The sequence below is a fragment of the Mauremys reevesii genome, linkage group 25 (genome assembly GCF_016161935.1).
Source record: "Mauremys reevesii isolate NIE-2019 linkage group 25, ASM1616193v1, whole genome shotgun sequence".
Taxonomy (NCBI): Eukaryota; Metazoa; Chordata; order Testudines; family Geoemydidae; genus Mauremys; species Mauremys reevesii.
Window position 1 is genome coordinate 16,202,774 of NC_052647.1, and position 20,219 is coordinate 16,222,992.

Below are 20,219 nucleotides of genomic sequence, written 5' to 3' on the forward strand. Positions count from 1 at the left end.
CAGGCAGATGCTGAAGGCACCGGCTGGCCACTTTATGAATTTGGTACATGCCAGAGATGGCCGAGCGCACCTCAGCCCTCGCAGAATACAGGGGAGGGGGGAGTTAAAAAGACCAGAGGGTGCAAAGGGGGCGACTCCACTGATCCCAGGGCCAATCCCCAGCTGGGATCTACGCGTGATCCTGCCAGCCAAGCGTGGATGGAGCAGACCCTCACGCTGCTGCTCTGGCTTCCTGGCACAGCCCGGCATCCCTACACGCCACTGCCTCTTGGTGCTGGTGCCGGGACAATGTGAGTTCACGGCGTCTTCGTCCTGCCACTCGTCCACTTGACATTATCACCGGAGTGGGCACTGGGCTGGGGCCGGTCGCAGTCCGGGAACGCGCCCAGCAGCTCCGGTCCTGCTGGCATTAACGCGCCAGGAGAGTTTAGCCAGCCAGGCCTGCCTCAACAATCCACCCCTCAGCAAAGCAACAGGCTGGTACCGAGATGACAGCAACATGCCCAACGCAAATTCGGGAGGCCAATCCTCACCCCTCCCTGCTTCACGCAGCTTTTATCTAAAATACCCCGAAGCCCAGGGGCCTGGTGCTTGGCTGCAGCACCGCAGGAGACGGGCCGATGGCCCCGGGACGCTTGTGAAGTGGCATGTGCACGTGTGATGGTGAAGGAGACGCACCGACAGCTGTCCCTGCTTGCAAGGCCGTCGGGGCGGCTGGCAGACCTGGAGGCAGATGTGGCCTTCTGGAGCCATCCCAGCAGTGACTGTCTGTGAAGGGGGATCCTGGACAGCGGGTAGCCCGTGGTGCCCCCGCAGCCAGGCCTGGGACAGGAGCAGATGTCAGGGTCCCCGGGGTGCGCCTGGCTGCCAGCTGAAAATCAGCCTTGTTTTGAAATCCGCATTTGTTTTCTGTGTGATCTGCGGTCGCAGACTGGTCGGGGCCCGGGGCTGGGCGGTAGCAGAGAACACGCAGGGGGGCAGAGCGGGGTCTCATCGGGTCAGAGCCCTAGCACAGCTGGGAACACCGCAGCATCTGCCAGAGACACAAAGACGCGAGGGTCAGCTCGCGCCAGGCCCCACGCCCCAGCACAGGACAGGAGCGGGGAGCTGCCGGGAGCCCCAGGACTCTGGAGGGGAACAGCACGGAGCTGCAGCGAGAGGCGCAGAGGGTGGGGACACTCATTGCCTGCCCCTGCAGGCTCTCAGCCCACCAAGCGCTCAGGTTCGCTCTCCGCTCCGCACAGGCGCTCCGGGGGGCTCGCTCACTGCACACACACGGGGGGGGGGGGGGTGTGCCTTACTTTTGGGGCTGCTCTGGCTGTCTGGCTCCGGCACCTTCCAGTCCATCTTGCGGCCCTTCTCGTAGAGGCCCTTGAGCACCTTGCGGAAGTCGTCCGGCTCCGTGGCGTTCTTGCTCAGCTCCAGGTACTTCCTGTAGAGCTGCAGGGCCGTCCGGGCGTCCTCAATGCTGTCATGAGTCTCGCCCTGGATCTTCAGGTCTGGGGGACGCAGGGAGGGTTCCGGTCAGAGAGGGCCCCAATTCCCAACCCACACACCGGGATTCCTCCCCGTCCTGCTGCTGAATCCAGGGAGCCCCTGCTCCCATCCCCACGCCAGCTCTGCTGATGGACTGACTCTCAACCCAAGCCCCTCCTGTCCTGGCCTCCCCACACACCACCCTACTGCTGCCCTTCGATCCCGACCCGCAGCAGCAGCCCCCATCCCCAGCGCTCCAGAAGCAGGGTGGGGCCAGAGGTGCCCTTCGTCTCCGAGCGACATCGCAAGCAGCCAGCGCTGCCCTGTACCCGGGCGATGGGGCCGGCGTCCGTCTGGGGCTCCCGCGCAGCCCTGTCTGGCTGGGCCAATTGCGATCTAGGCGTTTCCACTAACCCAGGAAGTACCAGGCAAGGAAGCGCAGAGAAATCATCCTCTTCCTTGGCATGTGGAACAGATACACGGTGTCGATCACCTGGTCCTTGGGCACCTGGGAGAGCAGAGAGTGTCTGAGCACCCATCTACGCAGGGCTGGCTCCCCCATCCCACCCCCAACCTGTCCCCCACATGCCATCGTCACCCTCCACCCCAATCATCCACCCCCCGGCAATCACACTGCCCAGTGCTTCACCCGTCTCCCCCGTCCCCCTGGGCTCTGCGAGCGCAGCCCCACTGGGGGAGAGGAAAACTCCACTCGGGAAGGAAACTGAAGGCGTGTTTGCTACGGGGGCTGAGAGATGTCCCAGGCTTTTACAAAGGGAAAGTCACCATGAGGTTGATGACCCGGAAGTCCTTCTGCAGCCCGTGGCCCACGAATTTCACCCCGACATCGATGAGGAAGCGCAGCTTCAGGTAGGTGGACTTGAGTGTGGTGAGGTGCTTGGAGGAGATCTTGGCATCCAGGTCGCCCGGCTTGATTCCCGAGTACTGGGTCAGGTAATCCACCACCTGCAAGGGGAGGGGCTGGTGACGGCAGGGGGCAGGCAGTGCCGGGGAGCCCCCCTCAGCCAGGGCGCGGTGACGGCAGGGGGGTGGGGGCAGTGAGTTCCTGGGGAGGGCAGGGGGCAGGCAGTGCCGGGGAGCCCCCCTCAGCCAGGGCGCCCGTGGCGCGTACCTGCTCCTGGGTGGAGATGTAGTCGTCGATGAAGGGAATCCCCTCATTGGGGCCCTGGCCTCGCACACACGTGATCCTGGCCACGGACATCTGGCTGGGCTTGATGGTGGATTTGGTGCCGTCGCTGCGCAGCTCGGCCTCTTCCTGCACAGGGTCACAGGAGCCGTTGGCAGGGGAAGCCCCCCCAGCCCTCGCTGCCCCCTCCCCAGGAGCCCGGCCTCAGCCATCGGGGCTTCCCGTGGTTCTGGCCATTGCTAGACCCCAGCAGGACGGCTCCGGACCCCACGGCTCCGTCTCTCGCCCGACCCACCCCGGCCAAAACACCAAGGTCCGTCCCAGCTGCGGCCTCTACCTCGTTAAGCGTGACGAACTCGGCGTCCAGCCCCACCAGGTCGCCCGCCTGGGGCATCTCGTTCAGCATGAGCGGGATGAAGGTGGCGTGGCACTTGCGCTGCTTGCGAGCCAGGGAGGCCTCGGCCAGCAGCACGCTGGCCTCGATCGGGTTCTTGACTTCCAGGCAGTAGGGGGAAGGGTGGGGAAGAGAGAACGCGACGTCAGACAGGCGCTTGGCTGCTGGATTCGCAGCAGAAGAGGCCAGGCCAGGCTGGGATCCCACGGGCTGCCTGGCATTCAGGGCAGCTGGAGCACGTGAAGGAGACAATGCCCTCCAGAGGGAAAAGGCCAGGGACCATTGTCCTCCATCCAAAAATCAGCCCCTGTTTCTATGGGGTCACACACAGCTTCTGCGGGTGCCGAGGATACAGCCCTACCAGAGGGGGTGTGGAGCTGGGGCCTCAATGGACAGAGAAATTCCAGCTGCCTTGCCCGGCCGGGTCCCCTGCCCTCGACCCACCATGCACCAGGGTGCACAGATGGAAAAGGCGTCGGCGAACCCAGCATGCAGGGCTCCATGCCCAAGAGAGGGGCCCAGCCCACGTGGACAGGACAAGCGAGGCTCTCGGTGGGACGGCTCCGCCTGGCAGCCCAGCCCCGCTCCGGGGGCCGTTAGGGACCATTCTGTGTCTCTTGGCAGAAGCCGTTCTAGGGGATCGTTGAGCACCCGAGAGAATGTGGAAATGACCGGGCTCCCCTGCAGCCAACGACGCTGATTTGCACCAGCGGAGGGTCTGGCCCCCTTCCCACCATTCTGCTGCTTCGTTTGCTTCCTGTGCCGCAGCTCGCTGGGATGGTGGAGCTGGACGGGTCAGTTTCACTTCCTGGTTCTGGGCTCGGGGCATGACCCGGGGGTTGCCCCTAACCCAACTCCCCTCCACGCCCCAATCTCTAGCTGGAGGGAAGTGCTGCTTTACGCTGGATCTAGCTGGCCGGCCAGGCAGGGCAGAGCCAGTACACAGCAGGGACACGCTTCCCGACTGTCCCCTTAACACAACCTCTCAGCTGGGCTGGCTCCAGCGGGGTAACCCGAGCTGAAGACAGGCCCAGGGCTCCACACACGCGGCCCTGACGCAGAACACGCCCCCCAGCCCTGCGCGCAGACACTCACTGGTCAGGTTGTACTCGGCGTGGAGGTTCCTCCGGGCGTAGTACAGGATGGCAGGCACCTTCCAGCTCATGTCAAACTGCACTGCCTCGCACTGCGACAGAGGGAGGGACGTGTGTACGGACAACTCGGGGGGCCTGGGCTGGCAGGGGCTGAGCTCCGAGAAGGGCTTCCTCTCCCCACACCCCACAAAGCAGGACAGAGCAGAACTTAACGAGCTTTAAGCACCTGCACGCTACAGAGGAGTCTATGAATGGGGGCGTGGGGTTAAATCCAGCCCTCCTGCCAGCAGAATCCCAACAGGGGGCGCTCTCTGTCCCTGTCCCCGACGCGTGCTCCCCGAATTCAGACCCCAACCCTCCGCCACACAGAAACACACGGTCCCATCACAGGTGTCGCGCACTGCCCCCACCACCCATGCGGGCGACACAGGGGTTAGGGTTCCTTTCGGCTCCCTCTCCCCACTGTGGAGTGTGGGGACAATCGGGGCCAGCTGGGAATGGGCAGATCTCACGCTGGGCAGCTGGAGACACGACAACTTACAGCCCCGGGGGCTGATGGCTGGTGGAAGCCCAAGTCTCTGCCGTTCCCCTGCTGCCGCTGCAGCCCCCCACCCGCTTCACAGCCCAGCAGCAGCATTCGGTAAAACACACAACCAGCTGCGCTGAGCAGCAGCAGCCTCTCCCCGGCCGCTGTGGGCTGATCACGCTGCCTCTTCGGCACCCAGGACTGAGCCTGAACCTCCCGAGCGCTAGACCTGGCTTGGCCTAATAACCACTCCTGGCTCTTCTCCTCAGCAGATCTGGAAGTGGAGGTCAGGAGCGTTATTCCTGCTTCACAGATGGGGAAACTGAGGCATGGAGCAGGGACGTGACTTGCCCAAGGTCACCCAGCAGGTTAGTGGCAGAGCTGGGAAGAGAAGCCAGGTATCCTGAGCCCCAGTCCAGTGCTCTGCCCGCTAGGCCATGCTGCCTCCCTGGCCAGGCCGTTCGCACGGTGCCACGAGAAGTGGGGCATCCTGAGGGTTGATTCTGATACTCGGGCTGCCCGTGGAATGAGGCTCCTTACCTTGTCCACAGGCTCGATGAGGAAGTCATTGAAGAGATACCACTGCTGGTGCGTGACCCCCTGGGGGCGAGAGAGAGGCCGGGTTGGTCTGCAACCTTGGGTCATGCGCTGTATTTATTAGGCAAACACAGCAGCCACCCAGGGGCCCAGGCACCATCCCCTCTGGAACACGGCCCCCTTCCTGAGACACCCAGCCAAGAGGGGGTTCCCCGGGGGGGGCTGGGGTCCCAGTGGGCGGCAGCCTGGGCATGGTGGCTGGGAGAGAGGTGGGCTCGGTCTGCTCCCCAGCTCACCTCTTTCCTTTGGTGATAGGTCTCCCCGACTTTGATGTGCCCCACCAGGCTGCCCCCGGTGCGGGGGTCCAGAATGTGGACAACAGTGGCCATCAGGTCGTACATGTACGTCGAGTCCTGGTCATCGGACGAGCTCAGCTGCAAGGAAGAACCCACCCCCGGCAGTTACACGAATCTGCTGGGAACTGGCTGACCAGGACACGGATGGACGCAGCTCAGGACACGGGAAGCCCGTGCGATGGGTCAAGGGAAATCACCTTGGCAGAGGCAGCTCCCGCGGCCGCGACACAAACCCGCAGAGCCTGGCAAAGCCAGAGCCGCTCCCGACCATGCCCAAGTTCTGCCATCGGGCCAGTGGGGGCACAGCGGTCCCCTGGCACCAGCGAAAGGTGACGCAGGCCTCCCCAGCACGCAGACCCCCGGCTAAGGGGGACCCGCTTCGGTGAGCGAGTTCCATCTCGACTCCAGCCTCAACATTCCAGGCGCTGCAACCCCCTCGTGCCGGGGGGAGCCCGCTGGCGCCCCTACAAGCATGGCCACGGTCAGCAGTTCCCTCTCTCTGCCCTCGACCTTGCTGGACGGACTTTCGACCCCGGCGGAGCCAGGGAACCCACTACCTCATCGCTTTCGTTCCAGTTGCAGACATCCAGCTCCTTGTTCTTGGTCAGTTTCATCCGGATGGAATGGGGAATCCAGATGTTCTTCAGCTCTTCGACGGAGGTGTACGAGTGCCCCGCCTCGGCGTTCCCCAGGTCCTTCCTGCCAGGAAAGGACACAGGGAATTCCAGACCTTGAACCCAGGAGGGAGGGGAGAGGCTCTGGGAGTTTCGGACACGGAGGGCCAGATCCCCAGCTGGGGTAAATTGGCGTGGCGCCAGTGAAGTCCACAGAGCTGCGCTGATTTACACCAGATGAGGATCCGGTCCTGACCTCTTGGGAGAGAGGCTACAAGATGCCAATCGAAGATGGTCAAAGCAACGGAGGAGGGTGATCCCTGGAAGCCTAGTCTGCCCCACTGAGTCTGCAAGAGACCAAGGGTGTGGAACAGGCAGCAGGAGCGCTGCCTCTGGGCCAAATTCGCCCCTGGTGTAACTCCACTGATGCCAGAGGGCGACTTCAGGCTGCTGAAGGTTATGGGGAGATGTAAAGCCAAGGTCCTGATGCTAACGGTCAGAAAGGATCGCGGGACACTTTTCCCTCAGCGTCTGGCCAAAGTCCAGTGGAGGTGAATGTTCACAACACAGCGTTACACAGGGCTTAAGCCTGCAAACATGAATTACATTCTGCTCCCACAATTTCCCTGGGCAGATTCCTCACTTCGTGTGTTTCCTATACTGTTGGGTGGTGCTGCTCAATGCCGTTAAGCAGCTGCTGCATCCCACCCCAGAGGTGGCTGCATGTCAGTGTGCACCGTTCGTGCTTCAGTTTATAAAGCACTTTGGGATGTTAGGTGCTGTAGACAGGCAAGATGAAATCACTGGCAAATGGGAAAACAGCACCAAGTTCTCCGAGGCCACGGGAAGGATCCAGATGGCAAAACTTCTAAGATGGACAAAAGCCAATTCGTGCTCCACCAGCAAGTACCTACCATTCTCCAAGCGAGATCTCTTTGCTCTTGGGGATTTCAAGGCCTCCTTTCTTCATCACTGTTTTTTTAAAGGCGTACTGGCAACAAAATACAGAGCAAAAGCATCAGCGCAGGAGCGGGGAGAGACGCTTGTGACACAAACGTGTAGCTGGAGACAGCTGGCTTTGGGAAAAGGACATGAGTGGCACAGAGAAACAAAACATGGGAAATCATTTCAGTGGACAAAATGCCAGACAGCCTCAGGGCAGAGTAACGAAGTGGTTAGAAGGCGTGGAAACCAGTTTTGTAATTTGAACCAAACTGAGACACAGATAACGCTCAGAGGTTGATCGCCCACAAGCGAATCTTTCAGCGGTAACGAGGACAGGTTAGGAATAAGATTTATCGATCCTCAGAAAGTTCATGTTGCTGAATAACGATCAAAGAAAATCCCTGTCGGGGTATGTCTGTCCTACAGCCATGGGAAGCGACGGCAGCTCGTGTCCACGGAGCCGCACTAGCGGGGACGGCACTGCAGGGGATGCTACGGCTCAGGCTGTACAAGTTCGCCCGGGACCCTGGGCGATTACTCAGGCAACTAGTCTGCGGTGCTACTTTGCTACTCCAGATGCAGTCACCCCCAGTGACCGCACTTAGGGTGACCAGATGAGAGGGAGACACGGGGGTTGGGAGGAGGGGGTCTGCCGGCGGAGCCAAAAAAAAAAAAAAAAGCCGAGTGCTGCCGGCGGAGCGAAATATCGGGACAAACACCTAAATATCGGGACGTCTGGTCACCCTAACCGCACTGTGGACAAGCTGCCAGCAGATCCTGCACAGAGTGACCCGAGGCTGCCAAGAGAACAGACCGGCCTGCACTCAACCAAACACTTCCCCTACCTCTGCCTGCGTCTTCCAGAAATCTGCCTCCTTGGAGCTGTTCACTTCGCAGTTAATGACCAAGACATCGGGCAAGCAGCGGATGTTCCGGGTTTGGACCTGTGTGAGGACAGACAGAAAGAGGGCGGGTGGGAAGGGGCATTGCCAGTGGCCCTGAAGGGAAGACGGGCCCCAGACTAGCACTGCGCTTCCTCTGCCCTCTAAGCTCCCTGCTCCCCTCGCAGGCGGGTCAGCGTTAGCCGGGTTCTCAGAGACGGAAACAGGCACGGAGCAAGGACGTGACTTGCCTGAGGCTGCAGTGCCAGCGTTGGGCTTGGTGCTAGGCTCAGAACCCAGCTCCCGTCTAGCCCCTCCGGACTGCTCCCATCGAGTTCTCTGCACTGTCCGGTCAGAGACTGGGCTTCCCTGGGGAGACCATCGCCCAGGCGAATGGAGCAGGGACCTTTCGCCAGCTCCACCCCTGCCCCGCTGACGCCCGCAATGAAGGGGATAAGCAGGCAGCGAGCGGCCACCTCCCAGACTCACCGTGGGCTGGTACTTCTCACAGTTCTCACACCAGGCCTGGGTGTTCTGCTCCAGACAGATGCTCCTCTTTAAGATCTGGGCAAACTCATAATCTCTGGTTTTATCTGAGGGCAGATGTGAGGGGAGGGGGGAACAGTTTCATTTAATCAGAACAGGAATCCCCAGAGATTGAGTCCGGATGTAAATCTGACCCGCCAGACTCCGGACAGGGCTCTGACTCACTCCTCAGGAAGGTGGGGCCCACCACGGGGTTAAAAGTCCCCCTCGGTCTCCTGAACCCAAGGAAGATTGAGCCAGCGTCAGCTGCGCCCTGGTTTACAAGGCGCAGGGTAGCCACCATCCCCCCTCGCCCCGCTCCCCCCAGCCCTCGCCCCGCCCCCGCGCTTACCGTTGCTCTCGGGGTAGGAGAGGGTGAAGAGCAGCGTGGAGGAGACTCGCACCGTCTCCTTGCCGCAGCGGCACATGCTGCAGTTCTCCACCTCGCAGCTGAAGAGCTGCCCGATGACCGAGTCCCCTGAAGACCCAAAGCTGCTGGAGCAAAGGAAGCACGCCCGGGTCAGCGGGGGTGGGGCTGATAACGCAGGAACCTTTCAAGGCCTGGCAGGGCGAGACCGTGGCACTAGGCCCCCACACGCCCTTCCCGGCCTGGGCACTTGAAGGTGGTAGCTGCCAACAGGATCCTGGGAAACCCAAAAGAGTGGGCATGGGTACGGAGCTGACTCAGTGGGGACACTGCCCGTCACCCCTCTGGGCAGCCACGGAGGGGTGACAAAGAGGCCAGGGGTCAGAGCCCTGGTGGCTCTGTGCCCGGGATCAGACCAGCGTGGGCTGTGGGAGAGCCAGCACCGTGCCCAGCTCCCGCAGCTGGTCCACAGCAAAGCCCCCCGCAGACAGCCTCTAAGCCCAGCTCCCCCTCCTAGCCCAGCAGCGGGGGCGGGGGGAAGGGGTTACCTGCTGCCAACACCCCGATAGGCCTGCGGTGCCTCCTGCTCCTGGGTCTCCTGGTGAAGCTGAGTCAGGATGAAGCGGTTCCAGCTCTGGATCAACCGGCCCAGGTTCACTTTGCCCGTGGCCTCATCGGAGTCGGCCAGGATCAGCCCCAGGGCGGACGCCTCTGGGATGGTGCGGAAGGCACGCAGGAAGTTGCTTCCCTGGGGGAGGGGAAGGATTGGAGCATCGGGGCGGGGGAGAACCGGAGAGATGGCATTACCCAAATTCCTTAACGTGGCCCCTTCCGCATGGTGCCAAGTGCCCCCCCTCTCCTCCCCAAACTCCTGGGGATCTCATCTGCCAGCAAAGTGAGACGCTGCCGGCTGCTTCGCCCGAGTCCCTGCAGTGCAGCCCCAAGTCAGACTTCCAGGACCCTGTTCAAGAAGCACCCCCCCACCCCAACAGCCCTGGTGCTTGGCATCTGCTCCCCACGTACCTGGCACGGGTCCCCCCGGGACAAGTCCAGCATGTGGAAGAGAAAGCCCAGTTCACAGCCCAGGCAGAACTCCTTCTGGCACAGGTGGTTCTGGACCAGGCAGCGGACAGGCTCCAGGAAATACAGCACCTGGGGAGGCGGCGGCAGGGCAAGTGAGCGGGGTGCGCTGGAAGGCCGCAGCAAGCCCTGGCGGGGAGGGGCTGGGTGCCAGGCTCACCTGGATCATGCAGTTGCAGTAGGCGTTGGGAATGTGGGGCTCCAGGCCAGCAAACAGGGTCTTGTTGTAATGTTTGAAGTCAAAGTCCTCCAGGCCCAGCTTGGAGTATTTGATCGTGACCTGGACAGAGGAGGAAATCCTCAGAAACGAGGGAAAACCTTGGCCCTGAGCTGGTCGATTGCACCAACACACAATCGCCTGCACAAGCACTTGTGTGTGGGAGAGCACTCAGTGAACACACAAGCGTTGACACGAGCACACCCCAATACACAATCAGAAGCGATGCTAACACATCACGAGTCAGACCCGCGGGGTTGTCAGTGTGAACCTCCCCCGGGCACTCAGCACCGCTCAGGATCAAACCACGAGTGAGAAGTGCTGGTTCCAGCCCACTCTTTTACCCTCCTGCCTGGAGGGGGACCCGCTTTCTGTATAGGCACCTGGGACAGCAAGGGCTCTTGGGGAGGGGGGTCGCATGGGCTGGAGGCTGCCTTTCCGGGCTGGTCACGCATGACCCTTGGGGCACACCTGGCTGATCCGTCCTGTGACAGCTCATTACAGCTTCACCTGGCCCCTCCATTCCCCTGCAGCCCCAAGCCCCGCGGGCAGATCTTGTGAGTCAGACCTTCCTGTACTTCTTTGCCACCATGTAGAGGTGAGGTTCCTCTTCCCGGCCGATTGGGGATTCGGGGACCTGGCTGAAACTGTCGAACTCGTTGTCCAGCTCTTTCAGCCGATACGGGATCTGAGGGAGGCAGGAAGGAAAAGGGACAGAGCAGCTTAGTGCTGAGGCCAAGTGTGTCCGGAGCAAGCAACCACCAACACAAACAACGCACGGCCTGGCCCAGCCCCCCCAGCTGGGTCTGGGGCCCAGATCAACTAACGGGGCGAAGGAATAAAGCACCGAAGGGAAAGGATACGTCCCTTCACCTCTGCCAAAGCTCCTCCTCCCTCCTCTTACTCGTTACAGCACTCGGTGCTTTTTTAAATGGTTGTGGAACTGCTGGTGCAAACACCACAAATCTGTGGTCTGCCAAGGGTTGGTTTAGGGCAGTGGTGCCCGCGGGCGCCATGGTGCCCACCGGGGCATCTATCTGCGCCCACGTCCTGGCCGGTGGACAAGCATCCGCCGAAATGCCACCGAAAAGCGACGTCACGAGGCGTCGCAGCCGAAACGCCGCTGAAAATCACCTCGCCAGAGCCCCTGTACAGCCCAGGATGCAGAACTTCCCCCGTTCACCCCAGCAACGAGACCAGTAACTTGTTTCGAATCCCATTCCACATTAACACCTCACCCGCCACCGAAACGCAGCCCCCTCTGGGGTGAAACACAGCAGCTGTTCAAACAACGCCCAGCAACACTACACGAATCCTGCTGCTGTCAGCTGTGCACATCCCCAGCTGGCAGACAGAGGCTCAGGACTCGCCTCCGCGCGTACGCACACCTGGTTCCGGAGCTTGGTCCTTGGGTTTGGTGCATAGCCGATGAAACCCACTTTCTTCATGGTGCGCAGGATCTCGGGGTCTACAGGCGGGGCCCGCCTACAAAACACACACAACTCAACGGCCAGCCAGAGGTGCTGACACGTCCTGGATTTGTTCACAGAACCGAGAGAGCAGCTGTACAACTTCCACCCCAGACACCGGCTCCCACCTTCCCAGCCAAAGTGATGACAGGACTGTTCCCTGGAATGCATTCGATCCTTGGCTTCTCTATGGCCAAGGCCAGCCCCGGGGCTAACGGTGAGGGGTTCTGTGCCATGGCGAATCGCCACCAGACCACCAAGCGGAGCATGGCGTTTCACTTACTGCAGCTGCCTCTGGGGTGGAACTCAGCAGCTGACTGCACAGCAATTTAGGACAGGGCCAAAGGAGAATACTAAAGCGGGTCAGCTGGGGAAGGGGATATTTAGATACACAGAATGTAATTACCTAAATTGGAATTTGACCAGGAAGCCAAGGGCAACACACAGATTCTTGAGGAAGTGCCGTGGGATTTCCCATGACCACAAGCAACCAGGACCTCAGAATTACAACTCATCAGGCCAGAAGGCTGGGGCACTGGTTCGGTACTGACTCCGGAGGGAATGTCTCCTGTTGGATCGTCAGTACCACTTCCTGAAGCACCCTGCTCTTTCCCCTTCAGTACCTGACCCGGCCCAATCCTGCCTGGCTCAGGAGAGCAAACGGGAACCAAGTCTGAGGTGTAGGGTGGCCAGTCAGCAAGTGTGAAAAATCGGGACAGAAGGTGGCGGGTAATAGGAGCCTATATAAGAAAAAGCCCCAAATATTGGGACTGTCCCTGTAAAATCGGGACATCTGGTCACCCTACCAAGGTGGCAGGATGCCGTCTGGGGGAGCTCACAGGCTACTTACATGCTCTTTGCGAGAGCCCTGATGAGTTACCTGGGCGCAGGGGCGGAGTTGGCAGCAGGCCAGTCTGACAGCAGCGTCTCGCTGGTCAGCGGCACGGGGATCAGAGAAAGGGGCATGAGGTCCTGGTTCCAGTCCAGGTGAGGCAGGGTGTCTACCATGCAGGGCAGGGCAAAGTCGGTCTCCCGGGAGTAGGCATTGAAGGTGACCTCGGGCGAGTCGGCCCAGAGGTGGACGCAGCCCTCCGAGTCGCCGAACACCATGGCCTGCTTGCTGGCCGACACGTCAAAGGTCATGATCAGCTGCCCCACCGTGTTGACGTGGAAGATGTCAGCGGGGTTGGCAAGGCCCGTGGGCTCGCAGAACTGGCACTGCCCTGATGGGAAGAGCAGAGAGGCTTCAGGGAGGGGATCTGGGGCACAGCGCAGGACTCCCAGCAAACCTCACACCGATAAGGCCCCACACCGGCTTCCATCCAGAGATCCCACAGCACTTTACGGACCAGACACAAGGACCCCTTCCTGGAGCTCTGCAAGACACTCCGCTGAGCTGCCAGACAAGGGCCGAGTCAGACCTTGCTGGATTCGAACCTGCGGTTCCACAGGATCCGGACTAAACCCAAGGACTAGGGAGCCCAAGGCGAACCGCCTACCTGTCTGGGAGATGATGGCCAGCCGGGAGGTGTAGGTGGGGATGAACTTGAGGAAGAGGGGGTCCACGTGGACCTGCAGCGGGGTGATGGCCCGCATCATGCGCAGGTCATACACCTTCAGGAAGCGGTCGCAGGCCAAGCCGTTCATGCGGCTGGAGAAGCCGCACGTCACCAGCAGGTTGCCGTGGACGTCGAAATCCGACAGGCTGCCTGAGTAGGCGTCGAACTCGTGCTCCGCCGCGAAGGTGCGTAGATCCCGCAGGGACACCTGGGGGTGGCACAAAGGAAGCACCGGTAACAGGAACAGAGGCAGGGGGAGATCACAGGGGGACAAACAGGAGAGGAAGGAAGGGCCAGTGGTTAGAGCACTAGCACAGGACGTGGGAGACTGGGGGTAGAGTTCCTTGATCCACCCCAGACTTCCTGGGCCTGTGACACCACGGCAAGTCCCTCAGCCTCTCTGTGTCCGTCTGCACCACAGGGATCAGGGCCCTGTGAGGCCATGACAGCGACGGGGGCCGGTCGGTACCCAAGACAGACTGAATACATGGGAACTGCCATGATGGCCTGGCGCGGGAGCAGGGCGCGGACTCAGCCTCCCAGCCCTCTCTCCACCATCAGCTGCTGCCCCCCACCAGAGGTGGCTGGAAGGCCACTGTGTGAAGTGCTTTGGTGCCCTTCGGGGGGAGCGGTGCCAGAGAAACACACACTCCCCTCGAGCCGCCTGCCTAGGCAGGTGTACGGCCCCGAGCAGCTGAGAGGAGACAGAGCTTTGTTATGCCAGAGCTGGACACGCAGCCCTGGAAGGGAACTCCTGGGTCAATGAGTCCAGTCCCTCCTATGGCAAGCAGCCCTGTTCTATCATCCCGACCACGGCCGGCTCGAGCTCCTACGTCAGAGTCCCTGGGAGAGGACTCGCCAGGCAGGAGCAGGGCTGAGGGTACCTTCCCTGTCGTGTGTCCGCAGAAGAAGAAGCGGTTGGACTGCCTCAGGATGGTGACGCCGGGCACCTCCACGGTGTACTGGAAAGGAAAGGGTGAAGAGAGGAGAAGACACTCACCCTCAGTGGAGATGGCAGCTAGCCTCCGGGGCTGTGAACTGGCAAACGTGTCTCTGGCAGCACAGAAACCAGAGCCTGGTCCCAGCCCGGGGGAAGGCAGCGTGAACTAGTGGTTAAAGCTGGGGTTCTAGTCCTCCCTCTGTCACAGACCCCTCTCTGTACCTCAGTTTCCCCTGCTGTTTAGTGGGGCCTTATTCATTAACCAGCCTGCACACAGGGGCCAGGGATCTGCAGACAAAGGGTCGTTGAGGGGTTCTTCCCCAGCAGCAGCCTCTGCATTAGCAGGAGGCATGTGGAACCCCTCCCCAGCACCCCTCTGGGACAAGCTGAATACATCAGAATAGGGGGCAGAGAGACCTCTCCCTGCTGTACCCCTCCAAACCCAGTGGGGCCTGACCCCCAAGGGGCGCCAGGCACCTGCCTCTGCCACCCAAGCCAATGAGAGGCCAAGGTGCTCAGTACCCCTCAGGATCAGGCCTGGGAACAGAGGCCGACCCAAGGCCATTGGTACCTTCTGGGTCTCCTGGACGGTGTTAAGGTCGATCTCGATCACGTGGTTCTGGAGCCCCCCGATCAGCAGGGTGCTCCTGTCTGTCAGCAGCAGGCTGTGCACGTCCTCGCTCTCGTCCATGCTGACGCAAAGGGAGAGGGAGCAAACACTCATTCTCCTGCTCGGCTCGGGCCTCCCTCCTCCCCCAGACACGCTCTGCTTCGCGCACCTCCCCCCAGCAGGGCCATGTGCAAAGGGGGGGCAGGCCCCCCACAGCACAGACTCGATCAGATCGGGTCAGTGTTGATATGGGAGCTTTTCCCCTTCCCCTGTGCGAAGGGAGCTGCAGGAGTTCCTAGGTGCCCCTGTCACATCACCGTTAGCAGCCGCCTCGTGTAGGCCACGGACTGAACGGGGCTCCCTCCTCGGCCTAGAGAGGATCCCTACAGGGCCAGCGTGAGGCTTTCCTTCTGTCAGCACAGCCAGGCGCCGCCCTGCGGAGGAAACTCACAGGTAGTCGAAGATGATCAGGCCCCCCCGGGACATGTACTTGAGGTTCGTCTTGCTCAGGAAGAGGACGCCGTTCTCCAGGCTCTGGATCTGCCGGACGTCGTCGCTGGTGCTCACCTGGAAGGAGGAATAGCGCTCCAGGGCCGGGCCGAAGAACGAGGTGGCGTGACCCTGAAAGGAAGCGGAGAGGAAAGGCCGGCCTGGGGTGGACTCTTCAACCCCTCCAACACCTCATCATCCTCACGCTAACAATGCAGTTTGACGCCACCGAGTCAGAGTCCAAAGTCAGACGGGCCCACTGTGACCATCGAGTCTGACATCCCGGCTAGCACAGGCCACAGGACTGCCCTGAACTAACTCCTCTCTGAACCAGAGCGCGTGTTTTAGAACAACATCCAACCTGGATTTCAAAACTGCCAGGGATGGAGACTCCATCGCAATCCCTGGTGAACTGGTCCAGTGGATAACTACCCTCCCTGTTCAGAACGTGTGCATTCCCGTCTAGCTGCAGCTGCCAGACGCTGGCTTGCCTTGGACCGCTGTGTCGTGGTACGGCAGGGAGGAAGGGCTACCAGACTAGATGGAGCATTGGTCTGTTCTGGTGCAAAGACTCCTACGATGGCCTGCGCTAGCAGAGGACTGGATTCAATGAGGTCCCTTCCAAACCTATGTCCCACGTTCTGCTCCAGTATCCAGAGAGGGATTCTCATCTGTCTCACTGGTTCATCCACTCACCACCCGACAAACGGAGGGAGAAGAGATCAGCCCCTGTTTTGAGTCTCACATCCTCGCCTTTATCCCCAAATCCCCGAAGAATCCTTAAGTCATTTCCCTCATTGGAAAATGGCCCAAGACCCATGGAAGAAAGAAAAACCTTACAGCCCATAAAATCAGAGCAGACAAGTGACTAATCTAAACCACAGTAACCCCCTTCCCCAAGGCTGCTCTGCCACAGGGAACCCCAAGCGCCACCTACCCCGTGGTTCCCCACCCAGAGCATCTCTTCGTGCAGATCGAAATGGGAGACGGAGACGGGTACCCCCACCTCGGAGACCACGGTGTGCAGCTCCGAGTACATGCCCTCCATGATGTGCACCGACTCCGGCACCGGGATGCCCTCCAACGGCACCCCCTCTGCATCCAGCTCCACATTCTGCAGCAGGGCGGGGTTGAGGTGAGGGTCTAAGACTGGATCCAGGGCTGGGTGGAGAGCGGGTGCATACTCTGCAAGGGCAGGGTCGAGACCTTCAAAATTCATGGTGAAACTGGATGTCTCCCTTTAAAACAACGGGCAAATCAGAAACACAAAGGCCCCTGTGTTCTTAGCAACAAATATCTACCCTGAGGGCATTCTGCGCCCAAAATTTCAAAATTCTGCGCCAAAAGTTTCAAAATTCTGCGCCCAAAATTTTAAAATTCTGTGCCAAAAGTTTCAAATTCTGCCAATTTTGTTTGTCAAGTAAATGTGGCGGCTCCAGCAGGGCCTTGGGGAGCACAGCCAGGGGCGGCTCTAGAGCCCAGCGGGGCAAGCACCCGCCTGGGGCGGCCCTTTCCCAGGGGGGCGGCAGGCTGCGCCGGTGGACCTGCCGCAGTCATGCCTGCGGGAGGTCCTCCGGAGCCCCGGGACGACCGGACCTGCCGCAGGCATGACTGCGGCAGCTCAACCGGAGCCGCGGGACCAGCGAACCGCGCGGGAGGTCCAGCTGAGCCGCGTGACCAGCGGACCGTCCGCAGTCATGCCCGCGGGAGGTCCGCTGCTCCCGCGGCTCGGGAGCGCCTCCTGGGCATGATTGCTTGGGGCGGCCAAATTTGTAGAGCCGCCCCTGAGCACAGGCCACTGGCTGCACAGAGGTGGGACATCACTCTGCAGCTCCTCCCCGCGCCCAGGACACGGACTCAGCGGTGAGGCTGCACCCAACCCTGACACAGCACAAGGACCGGGCCTGCCCCAGAAACACCCCAGGGCCCTGCCCCTCCGTGCCAGGTGTGGGTAGGCAGGCAGGCTCAGCAAAGCAGGATCCAAGTGTGGAGGGGCTTAGTATTGGGGAAGGACCCAGGTGTGGGTTGAGAGGGTTCTGTGTGGGGCAATCTGGGTGCAACGGTAATGGGACTCTGCAGGGAGGGTCCAGGTGAAGGTGGCTGGGGCTCAGCAAGGGGGGGGTCTGGGCGTGTGGGGGATAGAGCTTGACAGGGGGGTCTGGGTGCAGGGAGCTCAGTGAGGGGTCCAGATGCTGGAGCAGTGGGACTCAGTGGGGTGGGGATCCAGGTGCAGCTGGTTGAGGCTCAGTTGGGTGGGGATCCGGATGCAGGGAGAGTGGAGCTCATCTGAGGGGGTTCTGGGTGCGAGGGGGGTGAGGCTCAGCGGGAGGGTCTGGGTATGAGAGGGTCTGGAAGCACAGGGGTTGGATGGATGAGGAAGCAGCTCCCTGTACAGAGATCCCTCCCCCTGCAGCTCAGGAGCAATGGGTGCAGGAAGCATGGGGGAGGGGGGAGTTTGCAGAGTTTCCTACAGCTGGGGGAGAAATCTGGGGGAGGGTCTGACACAGCCCCAGATGCCGTGCAGGGGCAGAGAAAGTCCCGTCCTCCCCAGCCCAGCTGGGACTAGCAGCTGAGCCCGGCACAGGGTAAGAGCCACCAGCCGGGCCTTCCCCAGTCCTGCCCCCTGCCTCACAGTGATGTACCTCTCTGCCAGCTGCCCTGGGCACCCAAAACGTACTGCTGGGGAGGGTCGCATGACCACTCTTCTGGCTTCCCTTTGCTTCCCCATCAGAAAGTCATTTTTCTGCAGAGAAGCAAAGAAACCTGCGGGGGGACATAAATTCTGCACGTGTGCAGTGGCGCAGAATTGCCCCAGGAATAAATATAGCATTGTAGGCATTAGAATGGAAAAGGCCTATGAGGTCTCTAGGAAGGGTCAGTATTTAGCTCACCTCTAATATGAAATCTATGAGCTACGAACGATGACAAGTCCCTTAGCGAGGGGTTCTTTGCCCTTCTGTCAGTAAGCCCCCAGAGTGCTCTGGGGAAGGTGTATTCAGCTCTGCGCTGAGATGGAGGATAAGCAGTTAGGCCCTTGGCACAATGAAGGATAACCTGCATTGCTGTTGGACCCGTTCCACCCCAGCCATGACTCCTCCTCCTCACTGCATCCCCTCCCTCCTCTGGCCTAAATCCACTCCACAATGGCCCCTGGACCCAGCGGTGCTGCAGAGATAGTGCCAAGGTTGGTTTGTGCCTGGCACAGGGGCTGTCTGTGCCAGGGGTATCTCCAAGATGCCTTTGTACCAGTGAGCACAATACTGAATCTGGCTCTTTGACAGACACCAGAGGACCTCGGTTAGACGCTGGCAGACCTTGTAACAATAATGAGTCGCTGCATCGAACTCAGAGCAGCCCAGTGACTACAGCAGGGGAGCTGGAGTCAGTTGGGAAAGGCTGGACAGCAGAGGTGGGCAGTGATTGCTTCCTGACCCTGGAGAGGGAGTGGATCAGATCCTGAAGCATGTGACCTGATTCCCCTGACTGGCAATGCTGCTCCAGACACACACACAAGCCCCTTCTGCAAACGTCCATTTGGTTCCCAGGCCTCGTCAGTACTTGGTCCCTCTGCTGAGGCTGGCAGCGAGGATGCAGGGTAATTATAACAGGGCCACCTGCCTGCTGAGAACCAACCCCACCCAGCCCATTACATGTCAGCTGCCCTGCCCTCAGGGGCGGCTCTAGACATTTCGCCGCCCCAAGCACGGCGTCATGCCATGGGGGGCGCTCTGCCGGTCGCCAGTCCCGCGGCTCCGGTGGACCTCCCGCAGGCGTGCCTGCGGAGGGTCCGCTGGTCCCGCAGCTTCGGTGGAGCCGTGGGACTAGCGGACCCTACGCAGGCAAGCTGCCGAAGGCACCCTGCCTGCCGCTCTCCCGACAACCAGCAGAGCGCCCCCCACGGCATGACGCTCCAAGCACGCGCTTGGCGTGCTGGGGCCTGGAGCCGCCCCTGCCTGCCCTTCCTCAACGGGCCACAGACCTGCCAGGCTCAACCCTACCTTTGGACGCTGAAAGGGGCTTATAACCCAGTCCTGAAATCTCAGTTACAAATGTGGAGGTGGCGAACAGCGATTCCTACCCAGAAGTCTCTGCTCATTTACCCAGAATCCTGCTTCTGCAGCCAAGTTACCCACAACCCTCTGCCTGGGGGCTATGTTACCCAGAATCCTCTGCTCTGCGGCCAAGTTACCCACAGCCCTCTACGGGGAGCCCCGTCTGGGAGGATGTTACCCACAACCCTCTGCCCGGGCGGGTACGTTACCCAGAATCCTCTGCTCTGCAGCCAAGTTACCCACAGCTGTCTGGCGGGAGGGTCCCTCTGGGAGGATGTTACCCAGAATCCTCTGCTCCATGGCTAAGATACCCACAACCCTCTGCCTGGGGGTACGTTACCCAGAATCCTCTGCTCTGCAGCCAAGTTACCCACAGCTGTTGGGGGGAGGGTCCCTCTGGGAGGATGTTACCCAGAATCCTCTGCCCAGCGGGGTATGTTACCCAGAATCCTCTGCTCCATGGCTAAGATACCCACAACCCTCTGCCCGGGGGATGTTACCCAGAATCCTCTGCTCTGCAGCCAAGTTACCCATAGCTGTTGGGGGGGGGGGTCCCTCTGGGAGGATGTTACCCAGAATCCTCTGCCCGGGGGATGTTACCCAGAATCCTCTGCTCCATGGCTAAGATACCCTCAACCCTCTGCCTGGGGGTACGTTACCCAGAATCCTCTGCTCTGCAGCCAAGTTACCCACAGCTGTCTGGGGGGAGGGTCCCTCTGGGAGGATGTTACCCAGAATCCTCTGCCCAGCGGGGTATGTTACCCAGAATCCTCTGCCCAGCGGGGTATGTTACCCAGAATCCTCTGCTCCATGGCTAAGATACCCACAACCCTCTGCCCGGGCGGGTACGTTACCCAGAATCCTCTGCTCTGCGGTGGCGGGTAAATGAGCCCCGCGCTCTCTCTCCCTCAGCAGCCGCCGCCCCCGGTCGCTGCGCCCCC

The 20,219-nt window shown here is 60.8% G+C and overlaps 1 protein-coding gene across 8 annotated transcripts; it reads right to left on the reverse strand.

Moving 5' to 3' along the window:
- Positions 1–6: 6 nt before the first annotated feature.
- Positions 7–20,219, reverse strand: PAN2 (poly(A) specific ribonuclease subunit PAN2). Of its 8 annotated transcripts, XR_005591345.1 has the most exons (28): positions 20,133–20,219; positions 18,118–18,232; positions 16,164–16,464; positions 15,189–15,358; positions 14,699–14,819; positions 14,072–14,149; positions 13,128–13,395; positions 12,509–12,851; positions 11,530–11,644; positions 10,728–10,847; positions 10,103–10,222; positions 9,886–10,014; positions 9,411–9,610; positions 8,848–8,990; positions 8,460–8,563; positions 7,935–8,033; positions 7,059–7,135; positions 6,088–6,229; positions 5,471–5,608; positions 5,178–5,237; positions 4,113–4,203; positions 2,961–3,118; positions 2,609–2,752; positions 2,263–2,442; positions 1,891–1,984; positions 1,302–1,499; positions 634–1,033; positions 7–552 (listed from the first exon to the last, which is right to left on the reverse strand). XR_005591345.1 is itself a non-coding variant. In XM_039515114.1 (27 exons), exons 3-27 carry the CDS (start codon positions 16,443–16,445, stop codon positions 999–1,001), a joined length of 3,588 nt encoding a protein of 1,195 aa, XP_039371048.1. In that variant the 5' UTR covers positions 16,446–16,464; positions 18,118–18,232; positions 20,133–20,219; the 3' UTR covers positions 7–998. The 8 variants fall into 8 exon arrangements, 7 of the variants coding, with proteins under 7 accessions (XP_039371048.1, XP_039371047.1, XP_039371046.1 ...); XM_039515114.1 differs by having other exon boundaries at positions 7–1,033; positions 8,848–8,987; positions 11,548–11,644; XM_039515113.1 differs by having other exon boundaries at positions 7–1,033; positions 11,548–11,644.